We start from the raw sequence: 26,752 nt of genomic DNA, 5'->3' as shown, positions 1-26,752 counted from the left end.
TTGACATTTTATTCTGGATTACTTTAATTTATTATTGCAACCAGGTAAAGTAAATGAATGCAGGCAAATCAAAGGAGATCTGCCTACAGCTCATGGCTCTTCTCAAACCAGAAACCTACTTTTCATAAAGATGCCCAACCTGTGCAAGGCCCAGATTTCACGGCATTTTGTGTTCAGCACCAATTTTCAAATAACTCGCAGAAGCATTTCTTGAGATGTCTTCCATTATCCCAGTTTTGAATGCCCAGTGTTTTCTGTATCGCTGTTGTTTCGCAGGGCCGCTGTATTCAGTGTTTTGCTTTAACTTTTCTTCTTGCATCTTTATGTTTCTTCCGACAATCCTGAAAATATTTCAAGTTCGTTATTCTAAGTTAACATTTTAAATATTGTCAGATTCACCAGCTAGCCTGCTCCATAACAGACAGGGAGAGACAACTGTTTGTAAAGTACCGTATTTTTCGCTCTATAGGACGCACTTTTTCCCCTCCAAAAATGAAGGGGAAATGTGTGTGCGTCCTATGCAGCGAATGCAGGCTCCCTGGCTTCAGCGATAGCAAGGCAAAGCCTCCGAAGCCTGCGCTACAGAGGCTTCGCGTTGCTTCCGCTGAAGCCAGGAGAGTCTGCTCTTTGAGGCTGGCGGTGGGGAAAGCAGCGCTTCCCCCATCGCCAGCCCCAGAGGATGGGGGGCAGCAGGAAGGCGTGCGACGCCTTCCCGCTACTCTCCAACCCGGCTTTGAGGCTGGCGGGGGGGAAAGCAGCACTTCCCCCATCGCCAGCCCCAGAGGATGGGGGGCAGCAGGAAGGCGCGCGACGCCTTCCCGCTACTCTCCAACCCTCCTGTGGGCTTTTGCGGGAGATGGGGGAATTCCCCCACCTCCCGCAAAAGCAGGCAAAAGCCGTGCGCTCTTTAAAGAGGCTCCGTGGCTTCTGCAGGCTTTTCTAGGAGGTGGGGGAATTCCCCCACCTCCTAGAAAAGCCCGCAGGAGCCGCGCACCCTTTAAAGAGCGCGCGGCTCTTGGGGGCTTTTCCCCAAGGACGGAGAAGGGACTGACTGGCCGAGTCAGTCCCTTCTCCCTCCTGCGGGCTTTTGCGGGAGATGGGGGAATTCCCCCACCTCCCGCAAAAGCAGGCAAAAGCCGTGCGCTCTTTAAAGGGGCTGCATGGCTTTGCTGGCTTTTCCAGGAGGTGGGGGAATTCCCCCACCTCGCAGAAAAGCCTGCAAGAGCCGTGCAGCCTTTAAAGAGCGCGCAGCTCTTGGGGGCTTTTGCCCAAGGAGGGAGAAGGGACTGACTGGCCATTTCAGTCCCTTCTCCCTCCTGGTCGAAAAGCCCGCAGGAGTCAAGCGGGGCTCCTGGGCTTTTGCGGGAGGTGGGGGAATTCCGCCACCTCCCGCAAAAGCAGGGAGAAGGTCTTGGAGTAGCGCACAGGCTGCGTGCAACCTGTCCACTGCTCCCAGAGCTGCGGGGGGGGGGATCATATTTTTTCCTTGATTTCCCCCCCTGAAAACTAGGTGCATCCTATGGTCCGGTGCGTCCAATCGTGCGAAAAATACGGTATTAGTAGGAATTATGCAAGTTTATTCTGTCCCTGGTTAAATTATGATAGGCATCCACCACAGCTATTCAGCACGTCTGTTTAAGCTCCACTAAGATAGCTTTCTGGATCCACTGTAATGAAGGGTTCTAGAAGGGATTTGTGACCGTGATTATTCTGACAGATGTATATTGGTGCAGCAGTGGCCAAGGACATGGCAAGCTGGATCTGGAGCCTAGGGGCCCTAGTTTGCCCCTGAAACCCTTTCCACTAGCCCTCGAGGTTTGTCTGAAGACCTGCCCTTCTTGTGCAATTGGACTTTCCCTCCCTTTCTCCCCCTTGCTTGCCCCTGTACTGCCGTCCTCTCAAATCTACTCCATGGGTTCCCCCAAATATCTGTAGCACATTTTTGGGAGAGGGGAGGAGAGGGAGAGGAACTTCCCTCTCTGCTTGCACAAATCATTAGATTCAACCCGCCGTCCCTTTTAATTATAATAACCGTAGTTCTGTTGTTTGGGACTGATAGGTGTTTGCCACCAACAACAGGGACAGGTTCCCTGCACCTGAATGAATTGGTCATAGTTCAACTGCATATTTTAGTTGAGTACAGTTAACGTGAACTGCATGACCAAGCTTGTGAAAATAACTTTACAAAAATGGGTGCAAGAGTCTTGTTATTTCCACAAGTATCTCTAAATCAGACCAATAATCTCTTCAGTCAACATACCTCAAGTAATGTCTGGCGCCGACTTTCCCAATCATCTCTGTCTTCATCAAGGTTAGAAGATTTACAGAACAGCTTTGGACCCTCTACAAAAGGCACAAAGAAGAAATCCAGTATTTTCTTTTAAATTATCTTGCATTCAGCAGGCGTACGAAGGGAGGAAGTTATCACTGTGAGACAGTGATCCCAACCCCTGCCTGAAATGAAATGCTTGATGGCTTTGATAGCTGAAGCCATGATAGTGTTTACTACCTCACATGCTGCTGTGGCCTATTTCCCCCCTCCCACTCCACTGCCTGCTACGTTAAGCATGAATTACATACTTGTAAAGGACAAAAGGTTATCTGTGCTGTCCACAGCCTGAGAAAATCACATGCTGTTGTCAGCCATATGGTGTTCCCAAAACTGCGCTTGTTCTTTAAAAACCATGTTGTCAGCAACAAAACATACTAAAAACACCAGGGAGGAGAGATCGCAATCTAACACCATCCTCTAAGTATTGTCTGGGGAGGGGGGAATGGCAACTCCTGCCCAAGCTAAAGCATATTGTTTTAAAATCACATCTAATGAGTTCAGTTCTAATCAAGCTAACCTTCACTGCCAACTAACATATATTCTAATGTTCTTTGACAGGCATGAGAAAAGCAGCTTTAAAAAAATCAGAAGTTTAGAAGAGCATAAACAAGGAAAAACCATGTGCATGGAATGCATGACAGAACAATCTATGTTTTTAGAGGTCTATAATTTTACGGTAGTTTTGCTGGTTACTGAACTATCCAGCTGCCCTAAACGCTCTTCACCACCCCAGCCTCCAATAGCTCCTCCTTTTCTTCCAGGCCTTCTCTGAGCACCTTCCCACAGTAGCATCTAAGGCAAGGCTTTTCCAAGGGAAGGACTGGTGGGAGCAAGGTGTGTTGGGAGCAGCTGTTTGAAGGGGCCATGCATGAGTTCAGACAGTGCTCGCTACACTCTCTTGCTGGCTGTTCCTGAGGGAAAGGCACTGGCTCCCTTCCATCAATGGTGTCAAACCCACCCTCAGCCTTTCCCAGGGGAAAGACTGGCACAGATGGGAGTGTACTAGCTTGGCTACTACTGGGCCCAGTGCCCCACCCGCCAGCCTTTCTTGTTCCATTGTAGGAAAGGCTGCCTTTGGCAAGGGGTGCTGGTTTGGCCTGGTGTGTCTATGATGCTCCTGCAGGTTCTACCAAATCACTTCCCGCCTCCCTCCCAATTCTTCAAATATGGGAGGAGGTCTGGTCCCTCCTCACACTTGCCATTGTGAGCACAATGAATCTAATTCTCAAAGCCTGACCATTCACAGTGTAAGGTAAAGGCTCACAGGCTGCTCCACTGAAATAAATTAAAAAGATATATTAAACCCTTGAGTTGCATCTCCTCCTCAGGTGACTGTATTAAGGGTGACCTGCTCCTGAACCCCCAATTCTGCCCCCCCTGCCCTTTTTCCTGTTCATACCCAATAACATGACGTTTAACTTGAAATAAAGTTCAAAATATGGGCAACAGAAAGGAAGATGACATCACAATAAATATGAACCTTAATGAACAGAAAATAGGAAAGAGAAACTCTTTGGGTATGCAAGTGACAACCCAAAGGAGGATCTCAGACAGTATTAGCAAAGACCATCTTGAGATTTATGGCCTAACACTTTAACATCTACCCTGACAGAATGGGCACCAATTCCAAGTTAAAGACAAAATATGAGTCCTCAGGAACTTCAGATTGTTAAATATTTGACTCAAGGCTGTGGAAAATAGGTCTGCATGCCAGCCATGAAGTTTCTTGTTTCCTGTTCTTTATTTGGTTCAGTAAAGGGCCTAAGGGGAAAAAACCTGACAGCTAAGCATGTATTTGTTACCAGTCTGTTTTCCTTTGTACCTACCTTTTAATCTATCATCTTCTCGGGAGAAGAAGAAAAATCTAATATTAGACTGTGGTAGAGCTGGAGACCTAAAAAATGAACAAGAACATTATTAGAATTCCCCAAAAGGAACACATGAATAGTACATTCAACTTGAGGAGCAAGGATACATTCTTAAAAGCAACATGCAACATTTTTAAACCTTGCCCTGCCCTCCTTTCCTGAACATTGAGATGTTTCAAGAAGGGCCTGCAAAGGTATGTGATGGAAGGGGCAAACCACCACAGTTTAGACAGGCATTGAGAAGCTTGGCTGTGAGTGGTCTAGGGAATGTCTGATATTTGGGGCCTATATAGCCAACTGCTTTAGGGATTCTCAATAAATATCATTTGTAAGGACCACCTACATTTCTTCAACATCTTCTCTTTCAACTTCTTCTGTCTCATCATCTTCTGAACTACTGTCCTGAAAACGTGGATCCTCTTGCCATGCAACCCTTGAAGCCTTTATTGTTTCAATTACATAGGGTTCTGCAAAACAGACACAAGAAAGAATAGCGGATGGCAGCTTATGAAGATATCAGTCCAACATAGAAACTCCCACCTGAAAGAAATCATTCCCAAGCTATCCCACCCTTTCCCTGCCATATGCAGAGGAATCATGCTCAGAATGCTGACCAACACGAGAGTTGCAAATACACATATGGGATTGTGGGCAGCAGAAGCTACCTACCCTCTACGGATGTATTTTAGTGGACTTACAGTGTATCACCCCACAGGTGAAGGGTACCCAACCATCCAATTTTGGACCAAAAATTTATTTGAGGTTATCTCATAGGTATCTACAAATTTATTTATTTTAAAGAAAATCTGGCACATGGCACCAGGCAATTTGGCGTGGAATGACCCATAATGGAACACAGGGATGGGTACAGTCTCTCGGGTATGCTATGCTCAGACAGCTAAGGGCTCTAGAGGTAATCACTAGCTCCTTGCATTATGCCTAGAAAGAAACAGGTAGCTCAAGCAGATGCTGCAATACTGGTGTAATAAGCTCCTAATGATTCATACCCATCAAAAAGATGAGTCACAGTGTTTGGAATGAGCTCAAATCCCTAAGCTGCCATAAACAGAAGCCTTGGATCAGGCATCCCCAAACTTGGCCCTCCAGCTGTTTTGGGACTACAACTCCCATCATCCCTAGCTAACAGGACCAGTGGTCAAGGATGATGGGAACTGTAGTCCCAAAACAGCTGGAGGGCTGAGTTTGGGGATGCCTGCCTTGGATGAAGTGCTCCATGGTTGCCAGCTCTCAAAAGTTACGAGACCATGAAAATGAGCTAAGTAACACTCTGCTTGCATGCTGAAGTTACAGCCTTAGAACAGGCATTGGTACCTTCTTTCATTGGCGGCCTCTCCTCTTCAGCACCAAAAAAGGAAAATTTGAAACCACTGGTTTCCTCTTCTCTGTCGGTTCCAGTGCTGAATCCTAACGTCTCTGCCTCAGCTGGAGTTGCTTCTCCCACATCCTCATGTTTATCCCAAGGTATTTGTTCTGTTTTCTCATCACACTTTGTAGATCCAAGTATCTCTTTCAAATCCACAGCGACATCATAAAATATTTCTTTAGACACCTCGGGCAGTTTCTGAGCTTCCTCCTTCTGCTTCTTCCTTTTAGCTTTACTGTAGGAATTAAGTGTGGGTGCATTTTAGTGTCTCATATTTTACAGATTAATAATACACAGGCGGGGTAAACAGGAATGTAGCATTTTTCTCAACCCATTTACTTTGGAACGTTCAGTGTGCGAAAGCCCTTAGTCTGGTACTACTGCTTCACTAACTTTGGCTGTGTTTTCATATAGCAAGGGACTTGACATAAGTCATGCCCCATCTTTAGAAGCACCACATTGCTCCATTTCAGCATTTGATGGCTGGCCAGTCTTGGTTTTATATATATATCACTGTCGCTCTCTAAGATCTAAAACAGGAGTCTGATGTTTCTGCAAGGCCTGGTTCACTAGCAAGTGACAGCTCTGAAATCACAGCTAGTCTATCCTGCACCTTCTGTAAAGTTAGGTGAGTCCTTTTCTCCTGTTCCAGTTACTCATATAATAAAGCAAAGAAAACAAAGCTCATGAGGTTCCTATAGCATAGGATTTGAAGTGTCACATCAGGAAAGTGTTGAGAAGGAAAGCCTTAGGTGCTAAGTGAAAGACAAACAGATTCCTAGCAATGAGCGGAATAAATTACCTTTCTTTCTCAGTGTTTTCTGGCTTCCTTTCAAATACAGCATGGTCTTCCCTTGTAGGGTCATAGCGCAGGGTGTTCATATCTCTATAAAAGAAAACAACTAAGTAAATCAAGATGTCATGAGCAAAGTTTAAAATTCCTCCAATGGCGCCAAGATTCCATTCTATGAAAATATTTATTTATAAACGTTTTTGTTGCTAAAACTAGATCTTGCTTGTTTTACTGTACAACGATCTATGGCAGTTCTAGCAGAGATGAATTGGATATATGCCAAAATATGCTTTTACATGCATAGTCCTGCATAGTATACTTGGGGCATTCACTTAGGACTAAAGTATGTCTCCTCTTTTCTAAAAGTACATGTGCATAAATCTATGATCCTATGGGGGGGGGGGAGATAGAGAGGAATCCTTCAGACCATCATTTAGCTGTTTTTCTAAGACCAGCCGAAGGCTAAACACAAAGCTGTAATGGTTTGATGCTGACTTATTTATCTTCCCTGTAATGTCACCTCAGGAAATTTTTCATGCTATGATTTATGATGTAATTTTGGCTGAAGATGCCAAAATGGACTTTGACTATATGAAGAATTCCGAGGCCTCAGTCTGGTGTATCAAAGGCCTGTCTATCTGCAGGTTCTGTCTCTTCTAGAGCAAGTGCCCACAGAGCTGTGGAGACTGACCTGAATTCTCCAAAAATATCTAGTGACTCTTTGGAAAATGCGTGAGAGGAAAAGGTACAGGTGTGCTTGTGTGAGTTCCACCTTTAAATATATTCTCTTCCCCTTCTTTTGAAGACTTCTTTGTACACTTGGGGCTTGTTTTCACTTTTCATTGTTTCCTTCTGTTATTTGTTCCTGTATTTCTGACCTCCTTCGTTTTCTTATTCTTTTGACTCCCAACATTCCTTCTTCCTGCCCCCTTCCTAACCTGCTTCTGATCACTCTCCTTTTTTCTATTTCCCTTCAGCCCCAATTCTTGAGTTGATTGCTCCAATCCTAAAGGATTTGGCACCAGTTTACAACCAAGTGGAATACAGGCAGACTTTTAGCCTATATTCCTGAAACAAACATGATATGAACTTTTAACCTTCATAAAAGTAGTAGTATTCTTAGATACAGCTATTTAGAAGCTCTGTTGCAATGACTGAACTCCTGCTATTCTACTATTTCTGTAATGCATAATGGTACACAGAAAATGGTATCACTTAAAAAGGCATGAGATTATCAGCCTTTAGATGCCAGGATAAGACATTTTTGTTTACTCAGGCCTTGAGTTAATTGCCTTCTATGATCATCCTTTAGTGAGGTGGGTAAGACTTGTTAATTTGTTGCTGGATGAGAATTTTATACATTTTGTATTCATTGTTTCAATTCTTTGTTTTAAATTGCTTTTATGTGTAGCATTTTATCTTGCTTAGTCACTGTCTTCTTGATCCTTGCCCATCCTGGCTGATAAAAGCGAGCTGGGAAGGGCTGGGCGATGGGCTCTGCGGGGTGGTGAATGCTTCCCTCTGTGATCCCTCACCCGCTGAAAGAGGCGGTCATTAAACCGCTTCTTAAAAAAAATCTTTAGATCCAGCCAATTTGGCCAACTATCACCCAGTCTCAAATTTACCATTCTTGGGCAAGGTGATTGAGCGGGTGGTTGCCAAACAACTCCAAGCACGCCTGGAGGATGCGGAACATTGGGATCCCTTCCAATCGGGATTCAGGCCTCACCATGGGACTGAAACTGCCTTGGTCACGCTGGTTGATGATCTCTGGCTGGCTAGGGACAAAGGTGAGAGCTGTTTCCTAGTTCTGCTGGATCTCTCAGCGGCCTTTGACACTATTGACCATAACATCCTTCTGGACCGGCTAGAGGGGCTGGGAGCTGGGGGCACTGTTATACGGTGGTTCCGCTCCTTTCTCCTGGGCTGTGTCCAGAAAGTGGGGGGGGGGGGAATGAGTGTTCAGACCCCCGGGCTCTCACTTGTGGGGTGCCTCAGGGTTCCGTCCTCTCCCCCATGCTTTTTAATATCTATATGAAGCCGCTGGGAGAGATCGTCAGGGGGTTTGGGCTGGGTGTTCATCAGTATGCAGATGACACCCTGCTCTACCTCTCCTTTAAATCAGAACCAGTGAAGGCGGTGAAGGTCCTGTGTGAGTGCCTGGAGGCGGTTGGAGGATAGATGGCGGCTAACAGATTGAAGTTGAATCCTGACAAGACAGAAGTACTGTTTTGGGGGGACAGGGGGCGGGCAGGTGTGGGGGATTCCCTGGTCCTGAATGGGGTAACTGTGCCCCTGAAGGACCAGGTGTGCAGCCTGGGAGCCATTTTGGACTCACAGCTGTCCATGGAGGCACAGGTTAATTCTGTGTCCAGGGCAGCTGTCTACCAGCTCCACCTGGTACGCAGGCTAAGACCCTACCTGCCTGCAGACTGTCTTGCCAGAGTGGTGCATGCCCTGGTTATCTCCCGCTTGGACTACTGCAACTCGCTCTACATGGGGCTACCTTTGAAGGTAACCCGGAAACTGCAATTAATCCAGAATGCGGCAGCTAGACTGGTGACTGGGAGTGGCCGCCGGGACCACATAACACCGGTTCTGAGAGATCTGCATTGGCTCCCAGTACATTCCCGAGCACAATTCAAAGTGTTGGTGCTGACCTTTAAAGCCCTAAACGGCCTCGGTCCTGTATACCTGAAGGAGCATCTCCACCCCCATTGTTCAGCCTGGACACTGAGATCCAGCGCCGAGGGCCTTCTGGCGGTTCCCTCATTGCGAGAAGTAAGGTTACAGGGAACCAGACAGAGGGCCTTCTTGGTAGTGGCGCCTGCCCTGTGGAACACCCTCCCAGCAGATGTCAAGGCAATAAACAACTATTTTACTTTTAAAAGACAACTGAAGGCAGCCCTCTTTAGGGAAGTTTTTAATGTCTGATGCTGTACTGTTTTTAATATTTAGTTGGAAGCCGTCCAGAGTGGCTGGGTAAACCCAGCCTGATGGGCGGGGTATAAATAATAAATTATTATTATTATTATTATTATTATTATTATTATTATTATTATTAAATACTTTTTATTGTATATAACAACTGATAAAATTAATGATAATAACCTCAAAGATGACTACAAAACATTAACAAATAGGAGAAATTTGTGTTATTTTAGTGAGTTAATGTTAAAATCACATTTCATGGGGGGGGGGAAGCCACACACTAGCAGCAGAAAGCAGTAGTTCTATTCTAAGCTTCCTTCACTTCGCTTCCTTATACGGAAAGCTTCCTACAAACAGAAAACCATCTTAGGCTGAAAGGTTCTACTCAGGCCTTGGTCTGCTGTGACAGCCCTCTGCATTCAGGGAGTTATTAATGTGGGAGAACCACCAGCAATGTGAAAAGATGTAGTAGATCCCAACATTTCATTCTCCTGTATGTGTAGAACAAGCCTTAGTTTATCTGATAAAAGAAATACCCATACTTGAATTTCTTGGCATTTGCTGTCTGCTTGCGAGGTTTCGAAAGTTCTGCACCAATATTCAGAAGATTTTTCAAGATGTCAAGATTTCTCTTTTTTTCTAAAGTGAGTTCCTCCTCTTCATCTATTTCCACTTTTGATTCATCTAAGTGAAGAAAAAGTAATAACAATTAAAGGAGCCTTAATTGCCAGCACCACCAAATGATACTGGTTGAATTCAAACATCACACCAAACCATGGTTTGTTTGTTTTTAACATCCGAACCTATGCAGCGGGCTGCCAAATAGTGTGATAATAAATGGTGTGAAACTGCCATGCAATCTAGTTTAACCTAGCTGTCTGAATTAACAAATCACTGACAAACCAATGTTATGGCCCAGCCTCAAGAGACTGTTATTACATCATGGCAATCCATGATCTTATGATAGCCTTAAAAAATTGCCTTGCCTCTTCCAAATGTGTAGATGTAGATCTATTGATATTCTGTCAGACATGGCAAGATTCCAAAGGATTGCAGGTGGCAGTGAAGACTATTCCTATACAATTGTAGTATATTCCTTTTCCCTTTTTCCATATCACTATGGCCACAGACACAGTATTTGTTAATTGCCCTTTAAAGCATTTAAGGTGAGCAGTAGTAAAGAAGGAACAATAAATATAACAAGGTTACAGCATATAAAATTGTTTTAATGAAGTTTTCTCTAGAGCAATCAATAGGAAAGCACCTAACCTTCTTGTTCACTGTCACTTTCAAGGAAGCGAGCATCCATACGAAATCTTTCATCTGTTCCAAAACGTGACTGTAAATGCATAAGCTGAAACAACAGAAACAGAAAGTTGGTATTCCTTCTTCCTGGTTTATAGCAGATGTTCATTCTACCTTCAATAATTGCAATGTGGTTATAATGAAGACTGTTATTCTGTGTACACACACACACACACACACACACACACACACAAAAACTGGCTTGTATTAACACTAAGTCATATTATGACTTAGCAGGAATAAGCAAGTGCTCTGGTGCACATTTTTTTAAACTGTGGTTTCTTCACTTCTCCCTCTTACCTACTACTGCTGCGCTATGGGGAACTAAGCTGCAGTTTGGCTTAGTGTTATATCCAAAACAGAGCTTGTGGTTTGTCTCCTCCCCAAAACCACCGGTGGTAAAGAAAGAACAAATCAGCTTAAGATTTGAAGCAAGCCTGAGTTTGCATGCAACACGAAACCAAACCATAGCTTATCTCTCAGCAGCAGAACCAGAGGAAGAACGAAGTGGAAAGATTTTCTAAACATGCACCGCACTGTTTGCTTGTCCATGCTAAGCCAAAAGTTTGGGCTTAGTGTTATGTGCAAGCTAAACGAAGCATTTATAAGCATCCTGTTACAGCAGAGATGAGGCAGATTAGCAGACATGAAGGAACAGAAATGCCATTTATTGTCAGAGACACTAGAATGTCAAGAAAATATTGCTATTTCTTAGGATAAAAAGTCATGAAAAGAACAATATTTATACCTATAAAGGGCTGATTGGAAGCCCTCTGTAAACATTCATGTTTTGGAACCGTTTCGGAAAAATGCTTAGGATAAAGTTCAGTTATAGGAATATATGAGGAAGCTGAACGAAAAATGTATTAAGTAGATTTACTAACCTTCTCTCCAGCTTTACCCTCAAACTGAGGTTTGATTTTGAATCTGTCATCCTCTTCATCTGTTGTTTCCGATTCATCATCACTGCTCTCAAACAACTTTCCAGAGGTTTTAGTAGCAAATTCCTTGGGCAGAGTAACAAATACAGGATCTTAACCAGTTAATTCTAAAAACAATTCCTATAGCTTTAGCAAGTGTTCTACTAGTTTATCCAGAGGTGAGTGGGAAGAAACTACAAAGGCAAATAAACCACAGGTGTGCCTTTCCCAACTCAGATTTTGCCCCTTGCCACCCTTTACCCATTCCAATTCAAATGAATGGAGAAAGCCACTCTATTACATTAAAAGAATTGATTCAGTAAACTTACTGATGTTCTTCTGATTTCCCCCCTGAAAAACTCCTGTAATTTGAGTTATTCCAAGGCAAGCTGTAGAAAGTTTGCCTATTCCTACTCAGGATAGTGGAAAGTGTCAGACATTTTACCATGTCTGATTATTTGGGTCCAGTATCTAGGTTACCTGTACTCATTAATCATCCTTAAGAATTTATTGTTGCTCTAGATGTGTATCTCAGCAAAATTCAATAAATTTTGTCTGGGACGGGGGTGAAAGTAGTGGAAGCATTCATTTTTCTAAAACAAAAACAAAACCCCAGACATGTGTATGCTTATTTTTCTCTCCATAGTCGGCCATGCAAAATGCATGTTTAGAATTTTATAGCTATCGCTATGAATACAGCTGAATTTTATAGTCCTCTCACTTTTCCCAGCAGCTGTCCTGAAGACCCTCCTGGCGTGCTCTCTTGTACTTCATCTTTATTTTCAGCTTCATCCTCTGAATCAAATACTATGTGCTTCTGTTTATTTGCTGACTGAGTTTCCTACAAAATCAGAGAGTGAATAATTATGAAGATGAAACATTAGCAGTACACAAAATATTCAACAGGGGAACAAAACAAAAACTTGCACATATCTAGAGCAGTTGGACATGGAGCCAACCAGAGTAGTGGTAATAATAATAATAATAATAATAATAATAATAATAATAATATTTTTTTATTTATACCCCACCCTTCCTGGTTCAGAAAACCGGGCTCAGGGCAGCTAGCAACAAATTCAAAACACTTAATTGTAATACAACATAGAAGCAGCATAAAATACAGTATAAAAACATGAATAACAATAAAGTTCAAAAATCAATTTGGGGGAAATCCATCCAATAAGCATTAGACAGTCACCAGGGCTAGCTGGCTCAATTAGTCCTACTTGGGCCAGCGAGGCCAGGGGAGAATTAGCTGTGGGGTCTCAGAGCGGGTAATCTTCATAAAAGGGGAGGGGGAGGAAAGAGAAGGGAAATAAAAGATCAGGCGGAATTCAAATTAAAGTCCAGGCAAATTAGCTCTGTCTTACAGGCCTGACGGAAGAAGGTTAAATCCTGGAGGGCCCTAGTCTCATGGGACAGAGCATTCCACTAGGTCGGAGCCATCACTGAAAAGGCCCTGGCTCTGGTGGAGGATAGTCTGACTTCCTTAGGGCCCGGGACCTCTAAACTATGGTTATTCATGGACCTTAAGGTGACTCTGGACTTAATGTGAAGTGGTGCTGAGGTGCAAAATGTGAGCACTGTTGAACCAACTGGGAACAGGGACAGTTGAGCTATCAGATTAGTTGTCCACCTAGACCTCCAAGAGAATCTAACACATTTAATAGAGGAATAAATATATTAAAGTTTTCTAAAGATAAAAATAAAAAATAAAACAAACAAAACAGATGCAATGTGTAAGTTAACAAGCTTACAACAGCTCAACAACTATACATACTGATATTCTGAATACCGTATTGGCCCAAATATAAGCAGCACCCACAAATAAGCCCCACATTTAAAATTCAAGGAGGGGGGAAGAGACAATACCCGAATATAAGTCGCTCCCTTAAATTTGGGTAACAGGCTGAAAATCGCTGCGGCTGGTAGAATTAGAACTCTGAGCCAATTTAAGCCTTTGATCTTGCAAGCCCGCAAAAGTTACCATACAATTGCTAAAATCGCAAATTGCTATTCAATCGCTACAATTCCACAGGCACTCATACCCGTAAATGGCAAATGAACAGTCTCAAGCTTGCAAATTGGCAAGAAAACTTTTTTTGTTCCGTTTTACCATATTTCTGTTTCAGCAGTGATATTGTAAAAGCCTAATTTGTAAGGTTGCGAATTTAAGTCGCACTTTAACTTTTCATGGTTGGAATTTGGAAAAAAGGTGAGGCTTATATTCAGGCCAGTATGGTATTTCCTTTCTCATTTATATTTTTCTTTACAGGGTTTTCTCTGCAGGGTTTTTCTTTACTGGGTTTCAAAATGAAGAAATAATACAAAAGGTCCACAATTGAGAGTGTGTGTACAGTATTTTTTGGGGGTGGGATTATCCTTTACACCTGGATAGTAAACACTTTCTGTCTGTATTTTCTCAAATGGCTCCTTTATTTTGTGTCCGCTTATTGCCCTTCATTTTTGCGTTAATTTCTCTGAAAGAGCACACTACCAAATCTTTTGATACCATGGGTCAATATTTACATTCTGCAGTGTCTTCCAGTTTCGAGCTACCACTGCTCACACAGATGAGTAAATGACTTACCAGCTCTATATGAATATGATCTAAATTTCAATCCAAAATCATGAACAAGTCAGAGAGGGCTGTATCCACTGATCAGTGATATCACTGACCTCCTGGCATATCAGTTTCCAAAACAATTATACCTACTGACCATGCCACAGCTTCTCCAACATATAGGGGAAAGAAGGCTGTTCTGAAGGCTGGTGGTGGGGAGAAAAGTCCTTCTCCCCCCGCCAGCCTTCAGAAGAGGTCCGGGGACAGACTGTCCCCGGACCTGGTCTGAAGGCGGTCTCCATAGGAACGCATTAATTGATTTTCAATGCATTCCTATGGGAAACAGTGCTTCGCAAGACAAAAAACTTGCAAGAAGAAAAAACTTGCGGAACGAATTAATTTTGTCTTGCGAGGCACCACTGTAGTGGCAGATGTTGTTTCATATTATTATTTACTAATATGATTATTTCTTTATGTTTTTCTAAGGCATAATTTTTAAATTGTGAAATTCAAGGTTTTATGACCACTTGCAGGAATCATTTTTTCAACCACTACCCCGCTTCCCAAGTTCCACCCCAATAATATCATAATCTCTCCCATCATAATCAAAATATAAATATAAAAACTACCAGACTGGTTAACGCTCCCTGAATAAGTTTCTTCTGTAGCTCTCGTTCTTTTTGCCTCTCCTGTAGAGCAGTCAACCTTTTTTCATTATCCTGCAGCTGTTTTTCCTTTTTATCAGACACGCTTGTAGCTTTGGCAGAATCCAGGATGGGCTCTTCACTTCTCATGTTCTTACAGTGTGCAAAACTGGAACCTTTAATGCTCGTCTCTATCTTTGTTTCCTTGCAAAGAGATTTCAGATTTTTTGAGTTCTTTCTTTCAGACAGAACACTCACACCACTGCTTTCCACCTCGCTACTTTTTGCACTGAGTTTACTGTAGTCAGAATCTTCCCCTGATTTTAGAAAACAAGCTCCCCTGAGAGAGTCCGTGCTATTTTCTTTTAACGGTTTGCAGTTAAGTTTTTTGCTTGCAGAGCCGCAGCACTGAGAAACACTTTTGGGAGCTTCCAGATCAACGAGGCCGGAGGAAGTATGCTTATCTTGACTGTCCTGTGTGCCCAACTCACCCTTAGTCAGCCCTCGACTTAATGACCCTATTCCTCTGAAAGGCGGAACTTTCAAATTCAACTTCTTTCTCTTTGGATTCTCTTCATCAGAACTTCCTCCTTCTAAAATGGCAGAAATGATCTCTTCAGGAGAAATGCCTTTTTTCCGGGTGGTGATCTCTTTGGATTTCTTTGCAATATTGCCGGTACTGTTAACTGGAAATTCAGTACTTTTACACGGAGCGTCATTTTGTTTACTTGCAGTATCTTTATCTATAGTTTGGGTATTTTCACTGGCTAATCTTTCTAATTCTTCTAATGTAAGATCTAGCCGGTAACATCCCTGCATCATGGTTTCGTAATCTTCATCCCCTTCAGACTCACTTGTGTCAAGATACGAATCGGAACTTTCACTGTCCCCAGCCTTGCACTTATTACTGATGCTGTTCTGTTGAGCAGCAGCCTTTGAACCTGATGCTTTCTTAGGCTTTACTCTCCCCACGCTTTTCGGTTTATCCAATATTAAACCACTTGAGTCAGAAGATCCGGAATTTGTAGCATGCACCTTAGGCTTGTCATCCTTTCCCTGTGTGACTGCCTTAGATTCCTTTGGAGCTTCCTTCTTCTCATTATTTGGTGTTCTAGTCACAGCTATAATTTCATCAGTGTCAGCCGAATCATAACCAGACTGATTGTCAGTGGTCCTCAGCACTCCATTATACCCAGTGGGCGCTTGCTTGGCATCTTGTGCTTCCTGTAAGGACCAATGAGTGCGATATTTCAGCTCGAAATCCTCTCTGACAACTTCCATACTCTCTTCCTGTTCAGTATCAGGATTATCTTGATGCACTTCTCTCTCCCTTTCTATTATGGCTCGAATTTCTTCTTCAGAATCAATATCACTTTCAGACAGACGGTTTCTATTCCTGCAAGGTGTTGAAGCAGTTCCAAGCTTCTGATGGGCTGAGTGCTCTTTACTTTGCTTTTTGGTCTTGGGTGTGCAGCTCTGAACTAGTTTGCCTGCGGCCGTGCTTGTTGTTTTTGATGGAAACTGACCATATGAATGCAATTCTGTCCGGCTCACACTGTCCCCATCCTGCACTCTCATTTTCTTTTTAGGAGGCTCATATGCAGGAAAGTGCCCTTGCCGTTTCTTGCTCATGGTGTCATCGCCTTCCTCCAAATGCCAAGTGAGCTTGGAAATAGGAACCATCTCAGTAAGGTCTTGATCCAGTTTTTTAAGATTGTGACAATATTTGGAGGGGTCATATTTTATGGTGTAATTGCCTGAATTAAGGAAAAACAAATCGCTCTCTTGTACCAATTATAGATAGGTTTGCAACACTATCTGGCAGGAAAGAAAATGCTTATTAATGTGTCGCTATGATTTAAGAAGGGACGCGGGTGGCGCTGTGGGTAAAACCTCAGTGCCTAGGACTTGCCAATCGTATGGTCGGCGGTTCGAATCCCCGCAGCAGGGTGAGCTCCCGTCTTTCGGTCCCAGCTCCTGCCCACCTAGCAGTTCGAAAGCACCCCTAAGTGCAAGTAGATAAATAGGTACCGCTTTATAGCGGGAAGGTAAACGGCGTTTCCGTGTGCTGTGCTGGTGCTGGCTCGCCAGAGCAGCGATGTCACACTGGCCACGTGACCCGGAAGTGTCTCCGGACAGCGCTGGCCCCCGGCCTCTTAAGTGAGATGGGCGCACAAACCTAGAGTCGGACACGACTGGCCCATACGGGCAGGGGTACCTCTACCTTTTATGATTTAAGAATGCCTGGGAACAAACATAATAGAAAGAGTGCACATATGCTACATGTTGTCCAACTTAGTTCAGAAAATGTTTATAAAAGCTGTTTGTCACATTCTTAAAACTATTCCATTACTATGGATTAAATATTTCAATGGATTATTCTTGTTTGGCTTCTTTTATTCTAAGCAAGAAGGTATATGGCACAATTGGATTATCACACTGTAGGCAGTGTTAATAACCGGGTAATGATAACCTGCCTCCATTTATAATAATTATAATAATTTATTATTTATACCCCACCCATCTGGGTGAGTTTCCCCAGACACTCTGGGCGGCTCCCAATCAAGTGTTAAAAACAATACAGCATTAAATATTAAAAACTTCCCTAAACAGGGCTGTCTTCAGATGTCTTTTAAAAATAGGATAGCTGCTTATTTCCTTGACATCTGATGGGAGAGCGTTCCACAGGGTGGGCACCACTACCAAGTAGGGCCCTTTAAGATCTACCCAGCCTTTAAGAAAGGATATCTTGCTTCTGTGTTGACCTTTAAGATGGAGGATTGGTAAAACTCTGCCAAATTTGCCAACAACCCAGTCCTATTAAAGAAAAAGAAAAGACACCATTATTTTTTTTGGGGGGGGGGGGAATAAATACAATTACAAAGCAGTATTTAAATAAAATGGTAAACAGCTGTCTAGGCTTGGGGAAGCCCTCCAGATGTTACAGTCCATAAACATCTGAAGGGTACCATGTTGGTTATCCCTAGCTAGGCATTCAAATTTTATGTCTGCCATTGAATTCACCATACCTTGTGATTTGGTACTTCTGTTCCCGGTACTGCTTTCATGTGAAAATCTGTAAATCCAGATTTCTTCATACATTCTAAGACATCTGTCATGCCATTTTTGCCTGGCTTTTCCTTCTTTATACTTGCCTCTTGACGCTCTCGTGCCAGTCTACATGGTAGCATGCAATTACAGTTTTCCAGATTAAAAGAAAAGAGAACACAGATCTTGTAAACTTTCAAGATGGTTGCTTCTACTTACAGACACTGTAAACGTCCTAATAGTTTCAGTTCATGCAAATTCCTCCCTCCACACTAATGAAAGATCACATTCTACATGACAGTGCATCCCCAATACCAATAAATCAGCATCCACTAGGAAAAACAATATATATTCAATGCATTGTTCATTTCTGTTGTGAGAGTAAGGTTCACTTATATAATGAAGGATTACTGAAAATCATTTGATGCCTCATCCAACATTTTCAGTGAAAGCTGTTTGTAAAATACGAAATATTACCTGTGCAAAAAGCTCTCTTTGGCCAATTCTATTTGTAGCGTCCCACCTTTCCATTTTGTCTTATTTAAAGCAGATACACCTTTATGAAAAGAAATACAAACAGAATTATTAACTCATCCAGTATGCTAAGCAATTCTCCTCAACAAACTTCTAAAGCAGGGGTGGGGAACCAGGCATTGTTCGACTACAACTCACATCAGCTCCACCCACCCTGAACAATAGGGATGATAGCAATTGTGTGGTCCATCAATATCTAGAGGGCCAAAGGCCCACTACCTTTTAAAGTATGTTTCATTATTTCATTTCTGTTCCACCCTTCCTCCCAAAGGAGCCCAGGGCAGAACTTATCTCAAGTACCACTGATCAAGGAAACATGTAAGAGCCAATGTGCTCTAGTGCAGCCTCCCCCAGCCTGGAGCCCTCCAAATGTGTTGGACCACAACTCCCATCAACCCTGACCACTGCCTGTACTGGCTAGCGCTGGTAGAAGTTGGAGTCCAACAACATCAGGAGGGATCCAGGCTGGTCTAGTAGACAAGGTGAATATGGGAAATGAGGAACATAGGTTGAAGCACTATCCAGCCACATTGGCAAGATTCTTGCGCCTGAATGAAGGGAAAGAATGGAAGGATAGCTTGATAGTCAAGGTTGGAGAAGTTCTAGAGGAGTCAGGTGACAGAGGAAAAACTTGAACGCTTGGCGACTGATACTGACAGAAAGTGAACAAATGAGTAAGGAATTCAGTGCAACTATGATCATAAGGATAGACAAATGCCACAAAGGATAGGTGTCTATGAATAAGATGTGTAATTGTTTTTATTCAAAGGTTTGTTTCAAAGTGCTTCAATAGTAGCTACCTGCGGGACGATAGTAGAGTTTACCAGTATTACAAGGATACAACAAGTACTTGCATTTTTACAAGTGGTTTGCCAAAAAATTAAGCAAAACACATTGATTATAGGTGAGTTAAGAGTTAAAATAGTTGTGAATTTCAACACTTCTGCTAGCCACAGATTTCAGTTTCATAAGCTGGTTTGGCTTCTGGCATCTGGCAGACACTTAAAACACAGAACATTGCACTGCCAAAAAATACACCTATAGGTGATGTACTTACATTTTTTAAGTTCTTTTTCTGAAAGGGTGATGTTGATATAGGCAAATGTCTTTGTAGGGTTCCCTGTTGAAGAATGAAACTATGTTTACCCCAAAAAGGCACAATTAAAAAACTGCAGCATAAGGGCTGTTATTGCAGATCAGCTGTGACTTTACAGAGTTTAAACATATTACCTTTTTCATCTTTCCGGGTCACAATTTCTGTCTCTGTCACATTTCCAAACTTGCCAAATCTTTCCTGCAGTTCAGTTTCAGAAATTGTATGGCCAAGTCCACCAACATATAGTCTCTTTATAACTGGTGCTTCCTCCATATTCAGAAATTCAGCAAACGTCCTTGTCTACCATGGGTCTTCGTTTTAACTTTTCTGTAAAATAGCAGGTGTTTAACAATAGGAAAGTATATTTTATCGTCAAAAGGGGTTTTTTTAGATGAAATTAATTAAGGAGAGAACAGCCAGACCAAGGATAGGAAATAAACCACCTTCAGTGCTGTTTTGTTCAGTTTGTGGACTCTATTTTCATTGGTGTTGTTGTTTCAGCCTACGGCTGAAAAAGGTTGCTGACCCCTGGCGTAGAAGTTTAAAATCCCTACTGGAAGCCACTGAGTTTGCTTTGAAGTGGCTTCCCCTCAAAGGGATACACTTCTGATTTCATAAGGGTAACACACAACTCATTCTAATGTTTTGATCTATTTAGTACCGGCTGAAGGAAAAGAGAAGCACAACACAGCATGTTGAACCCTACTACAACTGAAACCCTACTTCTCCTGCAATCCTTTGCATACGTGCTTATCAGAATCAAACTGCAGTACTGTACATACACACTTTCAAGTAAACCTCGCTGAAACCAACAGGGCTAAAAAGTTCAGGGCTAGTCTGCAGGTGACCCCATCACCTCCGCCTGAGGAGACTGAGAGGAGATATGATAGCCACCTTCAAATAGTTAAAGGCATAGCTGTCAACGTTTCCCCCTTTTTAAGGAAAATCCCCTTATTCCGAATAGGATTCCTCACAAGAAAAGCGAAAAGTTGACAGCTATGGTTAAAGGGCTGTCACAAGCTGGAGACAGCTTGTTTTCTCTTGCACCGGACGAGTGGATCGAAGAAAAGATATTCCAACTAAACATCAGGAAGAACTTTCTGACAGAACAGACTCCCACGAGCCATGGTGGGCTCTCCTTCCTTAGGGATTTCCAAGCAGAGTTTGGATGACCACCTGTCATGGATACTTTAGCTGAGAGTCCTCCATTGCAGGGGGTTGGAAGAGATGACCCTCGGGGTCCCTACCAACCCCACAATTCTAGGATTCTCCCTGCGCTACTTTCCCTCCCCTACAGCAACCTGGCTCTGAGTGGGAATCAAGACCACTGAAAAAACAATCCCGACTGAGAAGGAAGAGGCTTCAGGGCTCACCTACGGAGGACCTGCAACTTCGGGGTCCGCACTGGGACGTCACAGTCCCTCTCCTCCCGCCGCCACCCAGCGCTACTCACAGCGTGGTCTCCGCGGGGTGCTGCTCGCTCACCTTTCCCCCTCGATCCACTTCCGCCGCGCGCTCCACAGCGTCGCGTTCCGCGCCGCTACTAAACACATTGCATCCACTCTCCCCGACAGAAGTAGAAGAGAAACAAATTCCTGGGAAGCTGGGTTCCGGCAAACGACTCCCGTGTAGCTGTGATAAAGGGGAACCGTGACTGTCTGTCTGTTTCCTCTCACCCCGGCCAGATAGAGAGGCTTACATGGCCACCCTCTAGCAGCCTTTCTCAACCTGTGGGTCCCCAGATGTTGTTGAACTACAACTCCCATCACTCCTAGCTAGCAAGGCCAGAGCTCAGGGATGATGGGAGTTGTAGTCCAACAACATCTGGGGACCCACAGGTTGAGAACCGCTGACTGAGCTCTTCGTGACGACCCTGCAGTCGGTGTTGTTTTTCCCGGGGTGGCAGAGGGGAGTAAGCATGAAAATACGCTTGCCATGGCTCTGAAATGTATAGCCCAGGGTTATTAAGTGCAGTTCTTACCATGTCTTCTCAGAGGTAGGCGCCCAATGAATTCAATGGGGCTTAATCGGCTCAGATCCGCGGGCTTAGGAACGTTCGAATACGCTGCAGTCACCATCACTTCGTTAAAGTAGCTCTTGATTTAGAAAAGGGGGGAAAAGGTTGGTAATGGAAGGGCGCTGAAAGCTACCCGTTATGTCCTTTTTTTAGCTGTGTCCGTTTTCCGGCCTGAATCAATGAAAAATCTATACAAAACACAGCTTGGGTACCAAACGGCTACCTGAACCGCTCCCAACAACCCAAAGCAGATACTGCGCACGTGTTCCCGTTTTAGAGCTCTGCACCGCTCTAACCTTTTCCTATCTCTACGTGCCATCCAAGCTCACTGTTTCCCAGCCGGACAAGTATACTCGGTAGACTTCTGGACTGAACCATCTGATCTTCCTGAAGAGGGAGAAACGGAAAGTAGTGGGGCGTGTGAAAAAGAGGGCTATTGGCTGTTCCGCGGAATCTTTTTCTGTTCGCGGCAAGGTTCTTCAAAAGAGTCGTGGCGGGGTGTAGCGAGACCTTACCCAACCCCAGGGTTATGACGAAACTTAGTAGCCTCTTTCTCTCCCCCCCCGCTTATTCTAAGCGATGGTAGCGTCTGATACGCGCTTTGTTTGGCGGTTAGTTCAGAACTAACGCCTGGTCAGAGGAGCTCGAGCTGGGGTGGTTTTCGCGGCGGCGCGAGGGGTACGTTGCCTTCCTTACGTCAGCCTCGGGGTGGTGGGGCCAGGGGAGAGTTGCCACGAGTTGCTGCTGAAACAACGACGGGGGGCCCTGTTGCCTTTGGCGAGAGTGCCTCTGAGCATGTGCCGTTCCCTGTCGCCCTGTCCCCATCCTTCGTAGTCGCAGCCGGTCTCCGTGCCAAATTGCCTCACAGTTGAGGCGCCTGCTTCGGCCGGGGTCGGTCTGTGTGAGGCGTTTTTGACCCTGAGGGAAATTTTTGCCGCTGCCGGGGTGGGAGCTTCCGTGCTGGCCTCCCCAGCGGCAAAGCGGAGCTTCTCCAGGGTCGGGTGGCGGGGCCGCCTCTTGCATTTCTGCCGCCTGAGAGGACCGCCTCATCCCGCCTCATCTGGGGTACAAGCCCTCCGTCAGCAACTATTTCTCGCCCCCGCCTCGACTCCCTCAAAGTTGATGACAGGGACGTTGAGGTTAGTGAAATGCCTTGATGGCAAAGTACCGCATAAGAAAAACCCTTCGGGATGAAAACACTGGGGAAGCCAGGTACCCTTAATAGGGCTTGCATTTGGTCGCCATAAAGGAAGTCCACCTCTGTCCCCATTAGACGTTTATGTGTGCATACGTTGAAAAGCACATTTTGCTCTCTCCCCTGCCCTATGTTTCTACCTTCATGATACTTTAGACTCTGAGATCACAGCACTTGTATTTATTTAATTCCACTGCCCCACAAAATATATCCAGTGATCTTGAGGGGATTCAGGACATCTTACATTTGGTTCAGGCAATCTAACTGCATACAGTATTATAAACTTCTGGAATAGTTAAGCTGAATCTCATTCTTGCTTCTGACAACTAAGATGGGCTACCTACATGGATTGTACCCCAAAATTCAAATTAACTTACTTCAAATTAATTTCTTCATTAAGATATTAAGAGATAAGCAATTAAAGTCATGCCAACCTTAAAAAGCTTTTAGGGGTGATTACCAGAATGTCTGGTTAAAAAGCCAATGAATAAATGTTACTTTTTCCACTTAAGTTTGAAAATTTAACCGTAACTTCAATGACATTAATTGGGGGGGGATGGGAAACCCATTACAGTGGTACCTCGGGTTAAGTACTTAATTCGTTCTGGAGGTCTGTTCTTAACCTGAAACGGTTCTTAACCTGAAGCACCACTTTAGCTAATGGGGCCTCCTGCTGCCGCTGCACCGCCGGAACCCGATTTCTGTTCTTATCCTGAAGCAAAGTTCTTTTTTTAAAAAAAATAATATTTATTAACTGAAGCAAAGTTCTTAACCTGAAGCACTTTTTCTGGGTTAGCGGAGTGTGTAACCTGAAGCGTATGTAACCTGAAGCGTATGTAACCCGAGGTACCACTGTACTTACCAAACTGCTGTTTTCATTCTCTTTTCTGTAGGAAGCCTGTGGTGTGAAAAATGGATAATAATGATATTAAGATTTATGAAAATGAAATCCAGTCTTTGGAAGAAGAAATTAAGATGTTAACAGAAGAATATGAATGTAGTCTACATGGATCTTTTGCTTATTCTGATGGGGAGATAATGAAGGCTATGTATGCAAATCTATCTATCTATCTAATTAGCCCAATCCATGTTTATTCATATGTAAAGCCAACTGAGTAATGTGCAGTTTGGGACTGATCCTTGAAGGGTCCTGAGTTTGGTTTGGACAGTAATGTAGAAAATTGTCTTTATCCTATATGCAGGCAACGTAAAACTGAACTTTTTTCTGTTACTCAAATGTAAAAGGGCATCTGTTACGGATATCTTAGTGGCAGCCAGTACATGCAGTGATTAGGAAGCTGGTACTTTGAAATTGGAAATGATCTTTTGTTTCAACAATAGATGTGCTTTCACATGGTACCAGTTAGAAAAGGAAAATAAATATTAACACCAGTGTAAAGAACAGGTGGGCTTGAGTACTGTTGTGTACAACCTGCCTAATTATTGTATTTGTTAGATTTAAAACTAAAATGATCAGTTTGCTCATTTTTAACATAATGATCTTGGTTCGTGGCTTATTGCAACAAGAACTTGTGTTGCTGTAGGCTTCCTCTTCCCCTCATGCATTTAGCTTTGCCACTGATTCTTTCTTAAGCCACTGTTTCTTGCAACTTCCCAGATGAGAAATATATTAGTTTAAGGATTCACAAAAAACCCCCAACAAAAAACAGAATATGAAGCCAGGATATTCTGATTTGTTGGAAGTCCTAGATTTAATAATCTAGGATACTGGTGCCAAAGCCAAACTTGCAAAGAAAGGAAGAGAGAAGGGAGTGTCTGGGTACACAGTTCATTATTAATTGAATAAAACATGGCTTATTGGACCAAGTTCATTACGTTTGAGCCAGTCCTGTGCAATGTAAGTCTAGTGCTATGTAAAACAATCCTAGGGAGATGTGTATTGAAATACTTTATACAAAAAACTAGGCTATCTGCCAATATGTCAATGCTGGAAGTAGGCTTCTCATTTTCTTGCTGACCGCTGAAGTTTTTTCTATCAGGAAATCATTTAAAGGAAAATCTCAAGAAGACTTAAGGCACTATGAATTTTCTCCAGACTTGAAAACTCAGCTTGACTTCTTAGAGTCTGACCTCTTCTTCATGATGAAATTTACAGGCATTTGCTTCACACATTGTTCTAGAAAACGTGTGGAGAAAAGTAAGTATTTTGACTCTTTATGCCTCACCCATTCTTAATTTCTATAAGTTTCTGTCATACCTTATCATATTTGAAAAGATCCTACAGCTGGGGTACGATAACCTGTTGTCCAAATCCTCAAGTTGTAGTTTCCGTTTTCTGTATAGTCTTTAATTCTACATAGGTGGCGCTGTGGGTAAAACCTCAGCGCCTAGGGCTTGCCGATCGCATGGTCGGCGGTTCGAATCCCCGCGGCGGGGTGAGCTCTCGTCTTTCGGTCCCAGCTCCTGCCCCCCTAGCAGTTCGAAAGCACCCCTAAGTGCAAGTAGATAAATAGGTACCGCTTTATAGCGGGAAGGTAAACGGCGTTTCCGTGTGCTGCGCTGGTGCTGGCTCGCCAGAGCAGCTTCGTCACGCTGGCCCCCGGCCTCTTAAGTGAGATGGGCGCACAACCCTAGAGTCGGACACGACTGGCCAATACGGGCAAGGGTACCTTTACCTTTACCTTTACCTTTACTTTTAAGATGTACTGGGACTGCATATCCTCATGATATCAGATAGGTGGAGGTATGGAGATGAGTGAAGGTTTACAGAGGAGAAGAAGAGGCCTAGTTAAATGAAAGCCCCCCCCTTCTGTTTTTCCTTCTGTATTTTAGAATCTGGGGATACTGGTCAGCCAACACTGGTTATACTGGTGGTGCTGACTAATGTCAGATCTGCCCAGAATAAAACATCTATCACCAAGCTGACTTGGTGTGTATAACAGACTCGGACTGATGAGCTTGGTGGCCATTTGCTAACCCAGGTGTGTTCACCTGTGTATTTGGTGCAACATCATTCCATGTCAGAGGGATTAACGGTGGGGAGGGGTTCACCATAGTCCATAGTCTGGGTTCAAGGGATTGTATGTGTTGTTGGGCCAGAGAGACAGATCAGAGATGTTGTTAATGTACTGTTCATCCCAGTGTACTACAATCTCCCTGACCAAGCAGGTGTGAGTAGTCTCAAAAATTATGTTGAATAGCTTTTTCAGAGTGGTCATGGGGGACTTCAGTATTCATACTAAGGCTGCCCAAGCAGGTGGGCTCTGGCCATCATAGCCTCCATGACAATGACAGGACTGTCTCAGTACATTGTTGGCCCAGCACATGTGGCTGGACATAACCGTGACTTGATCTTAGCCATTTCATTGATTGGGCCTGTGAGTCCGTTGTCAGTACAGATTGTTCCTTGGTGTGGTTTGGAATGAATGTGGCTACTTCACTCTATAGGGGTCCTCTAAATATTTTTTGGACTCCCAGCTCCCATCATCCCCAGCCAGCATAGTCAGGGAAGATGGCAGTTCAGAACAAGCAACACCTGAAGGGTCCACAAGTTCCTCCAGCCCAGCTTCAGACAATTGTAATCATGAACTGGTTGGTAGAATAAATATTTTATGTTAAATATGGCTAATTTTAATGTTATTACTTACTTACTTTTAAAAATGAATTAAACAGATATCAGTACCTTAATAAAGGTCTCTTTTTGTTTACTTTTGTGGTAGGTGGAACTAGAACTACACACAAATACAGGCTATCAGGAAATTGCCATTCAGTGTCCTTTCAGTTGGAATTTCAACTCATGGAAGAAAACCAGGCAAAGGAAGAAGACGTTCATATCAAAGAGGTATATATTAGGAAGTCTGATTTTTCTTTGGCAACCATCTATATTTGGTCACAGCGTCACTTTGATTCATTTGGTAACTACTTTTCTAGAAAGCCTAGTAGCATTTTCCTTCAGCATGAAAGATATAACATCACTTTTCCTTGCTAATGATTAGTATTTGGTGTGTGCACGTGTGTTTCTAAAAATAAAGCTCATTGCAGTATTTAATTTAAAGCATTTATGCCACACTCTTCAGCTGAAACGGCATCCAGAGTGGCTTATATAAGGTCACTAACAGATATGGCAGCACTTACTCTCAGGCCAACTATGTAAAGTGATGC

The 26,752-nt window shown here is 43.5% G+C and overlaps 2 protein-coding genes across 4 annotated transcripts in view; one reads left to right on the top strand and one right to left on the bottom strand.

Moving 5' to 3' along the window:
• Window positions 1-21,400, bottom strand: NOL8 (nucleolar protein 8). The gene is made up of 17 exons (XM_081901190.1): window positions 20,792-21,400; window positions 19,553-19,745; window positions 19,380-19,442; window positions 18,266-18,344; window positions 17,770-17,917; window positions 17,489-17,557; window positions 14,726-16,489; window positions 12,255-12,374; window positions 11,498-11,620; window positions 10,578-10,662; window positions 9,851-9,992; window positions 6,387-6,470; window positions 5,533-5,819; window positions 4,544-4,667; window positions 4,159-4,226; window positions 2,261-2,343; window positions 1-341 (listed from the first exon to the last, which is right to left on the bottom strand). The coding sequence occupies exons 2-17, from the start codon at window positions 19,689-19,691 to the stop codon at window positions 288-290; spliced, it is 3,432 nt and encodes a 1,143-aa protein (XP_081757316.1). The 5' UTR covers window positions 19,692-19,745; window positions 20,792-21,400; the 3' UTR covers window positions 1-287.
• A 340-nt stretch (window positions 21,401-21,740) lies between these two features.
• Window positions 21,741-26,752, top strand: part of CENPP (centromere protein P) — a 147,657-nt gene continuing 142,645 nt past the window's right edge. Inside the window, exons 1-4 of one of the 3 annotated variants that reach the window (XM_081901252.1) lie at window positions 21,741-21,843; window positions 23,524-23,679; window positions 24,631-24,788; window positions 26,311-26,432. In XM_081901252.1, the coding sequence (XP_081757378.1) occupies window positions 23,543-23,679; window positions 24,631-24,788; window positions 26,311-26,432 (417 nt within the window). In that variant the 5' untranslated portion in view covers window positions 21,741-21,843; window positions 23,524-23,542. Of the gene's footprint in view, window positions 21,844-21,872; window positions 22,114-22,171; window positions 22,575-23,523; window positions 23,680-24,630; window positions 24,789-26,310; window positions 26,433-26,752 lie in introns of those variants that run through there. The other 2 variants (XM_081901250.1, XM_081901251.1) reach the window with 2 other exon arrangements.

Source organism: Podarcis melisellensis (assembly GCF_964234715.1).
Source record: "Podarcis melisellensis genome assembly, chromosome: 2".
Taxonomy (NCBI): domain Eukaryota; kingdom Metazoa; phylum Chordata; class Lepidosauria; order Squamata; family Lacertidae; genus Podarcis; species Podarcis melisellensis.
The sequence above is the reverse complement of the archived record's forward strand: the minus strand, read 5'-3'. Positions and strand labels throughout refer to the sequence as shown.

Coding starts and splice junctions, on each gene's coding strand:
- NOL8 (XM_081901190.1), bottom strand. CDS start 19,691: ATGGAGGAAGCACCAGTTATAAAGAGACTATATGTTGGTGGACTTGGC. Junction 18,345..19,379: donor AGAAAAAGAACTTAAAAAAT/GTAAGTACATCA, acceptor CTTTTCATAAAG/GTGTATCTGCTTTAAATAAG. Junction 5,820..6,386: donor GAAAACACTGAGAAAGAAAG/GTAATTTATTCC, acceptor TAATTCCTACAG/TAAAGCTAAAAGGAAGAAGC.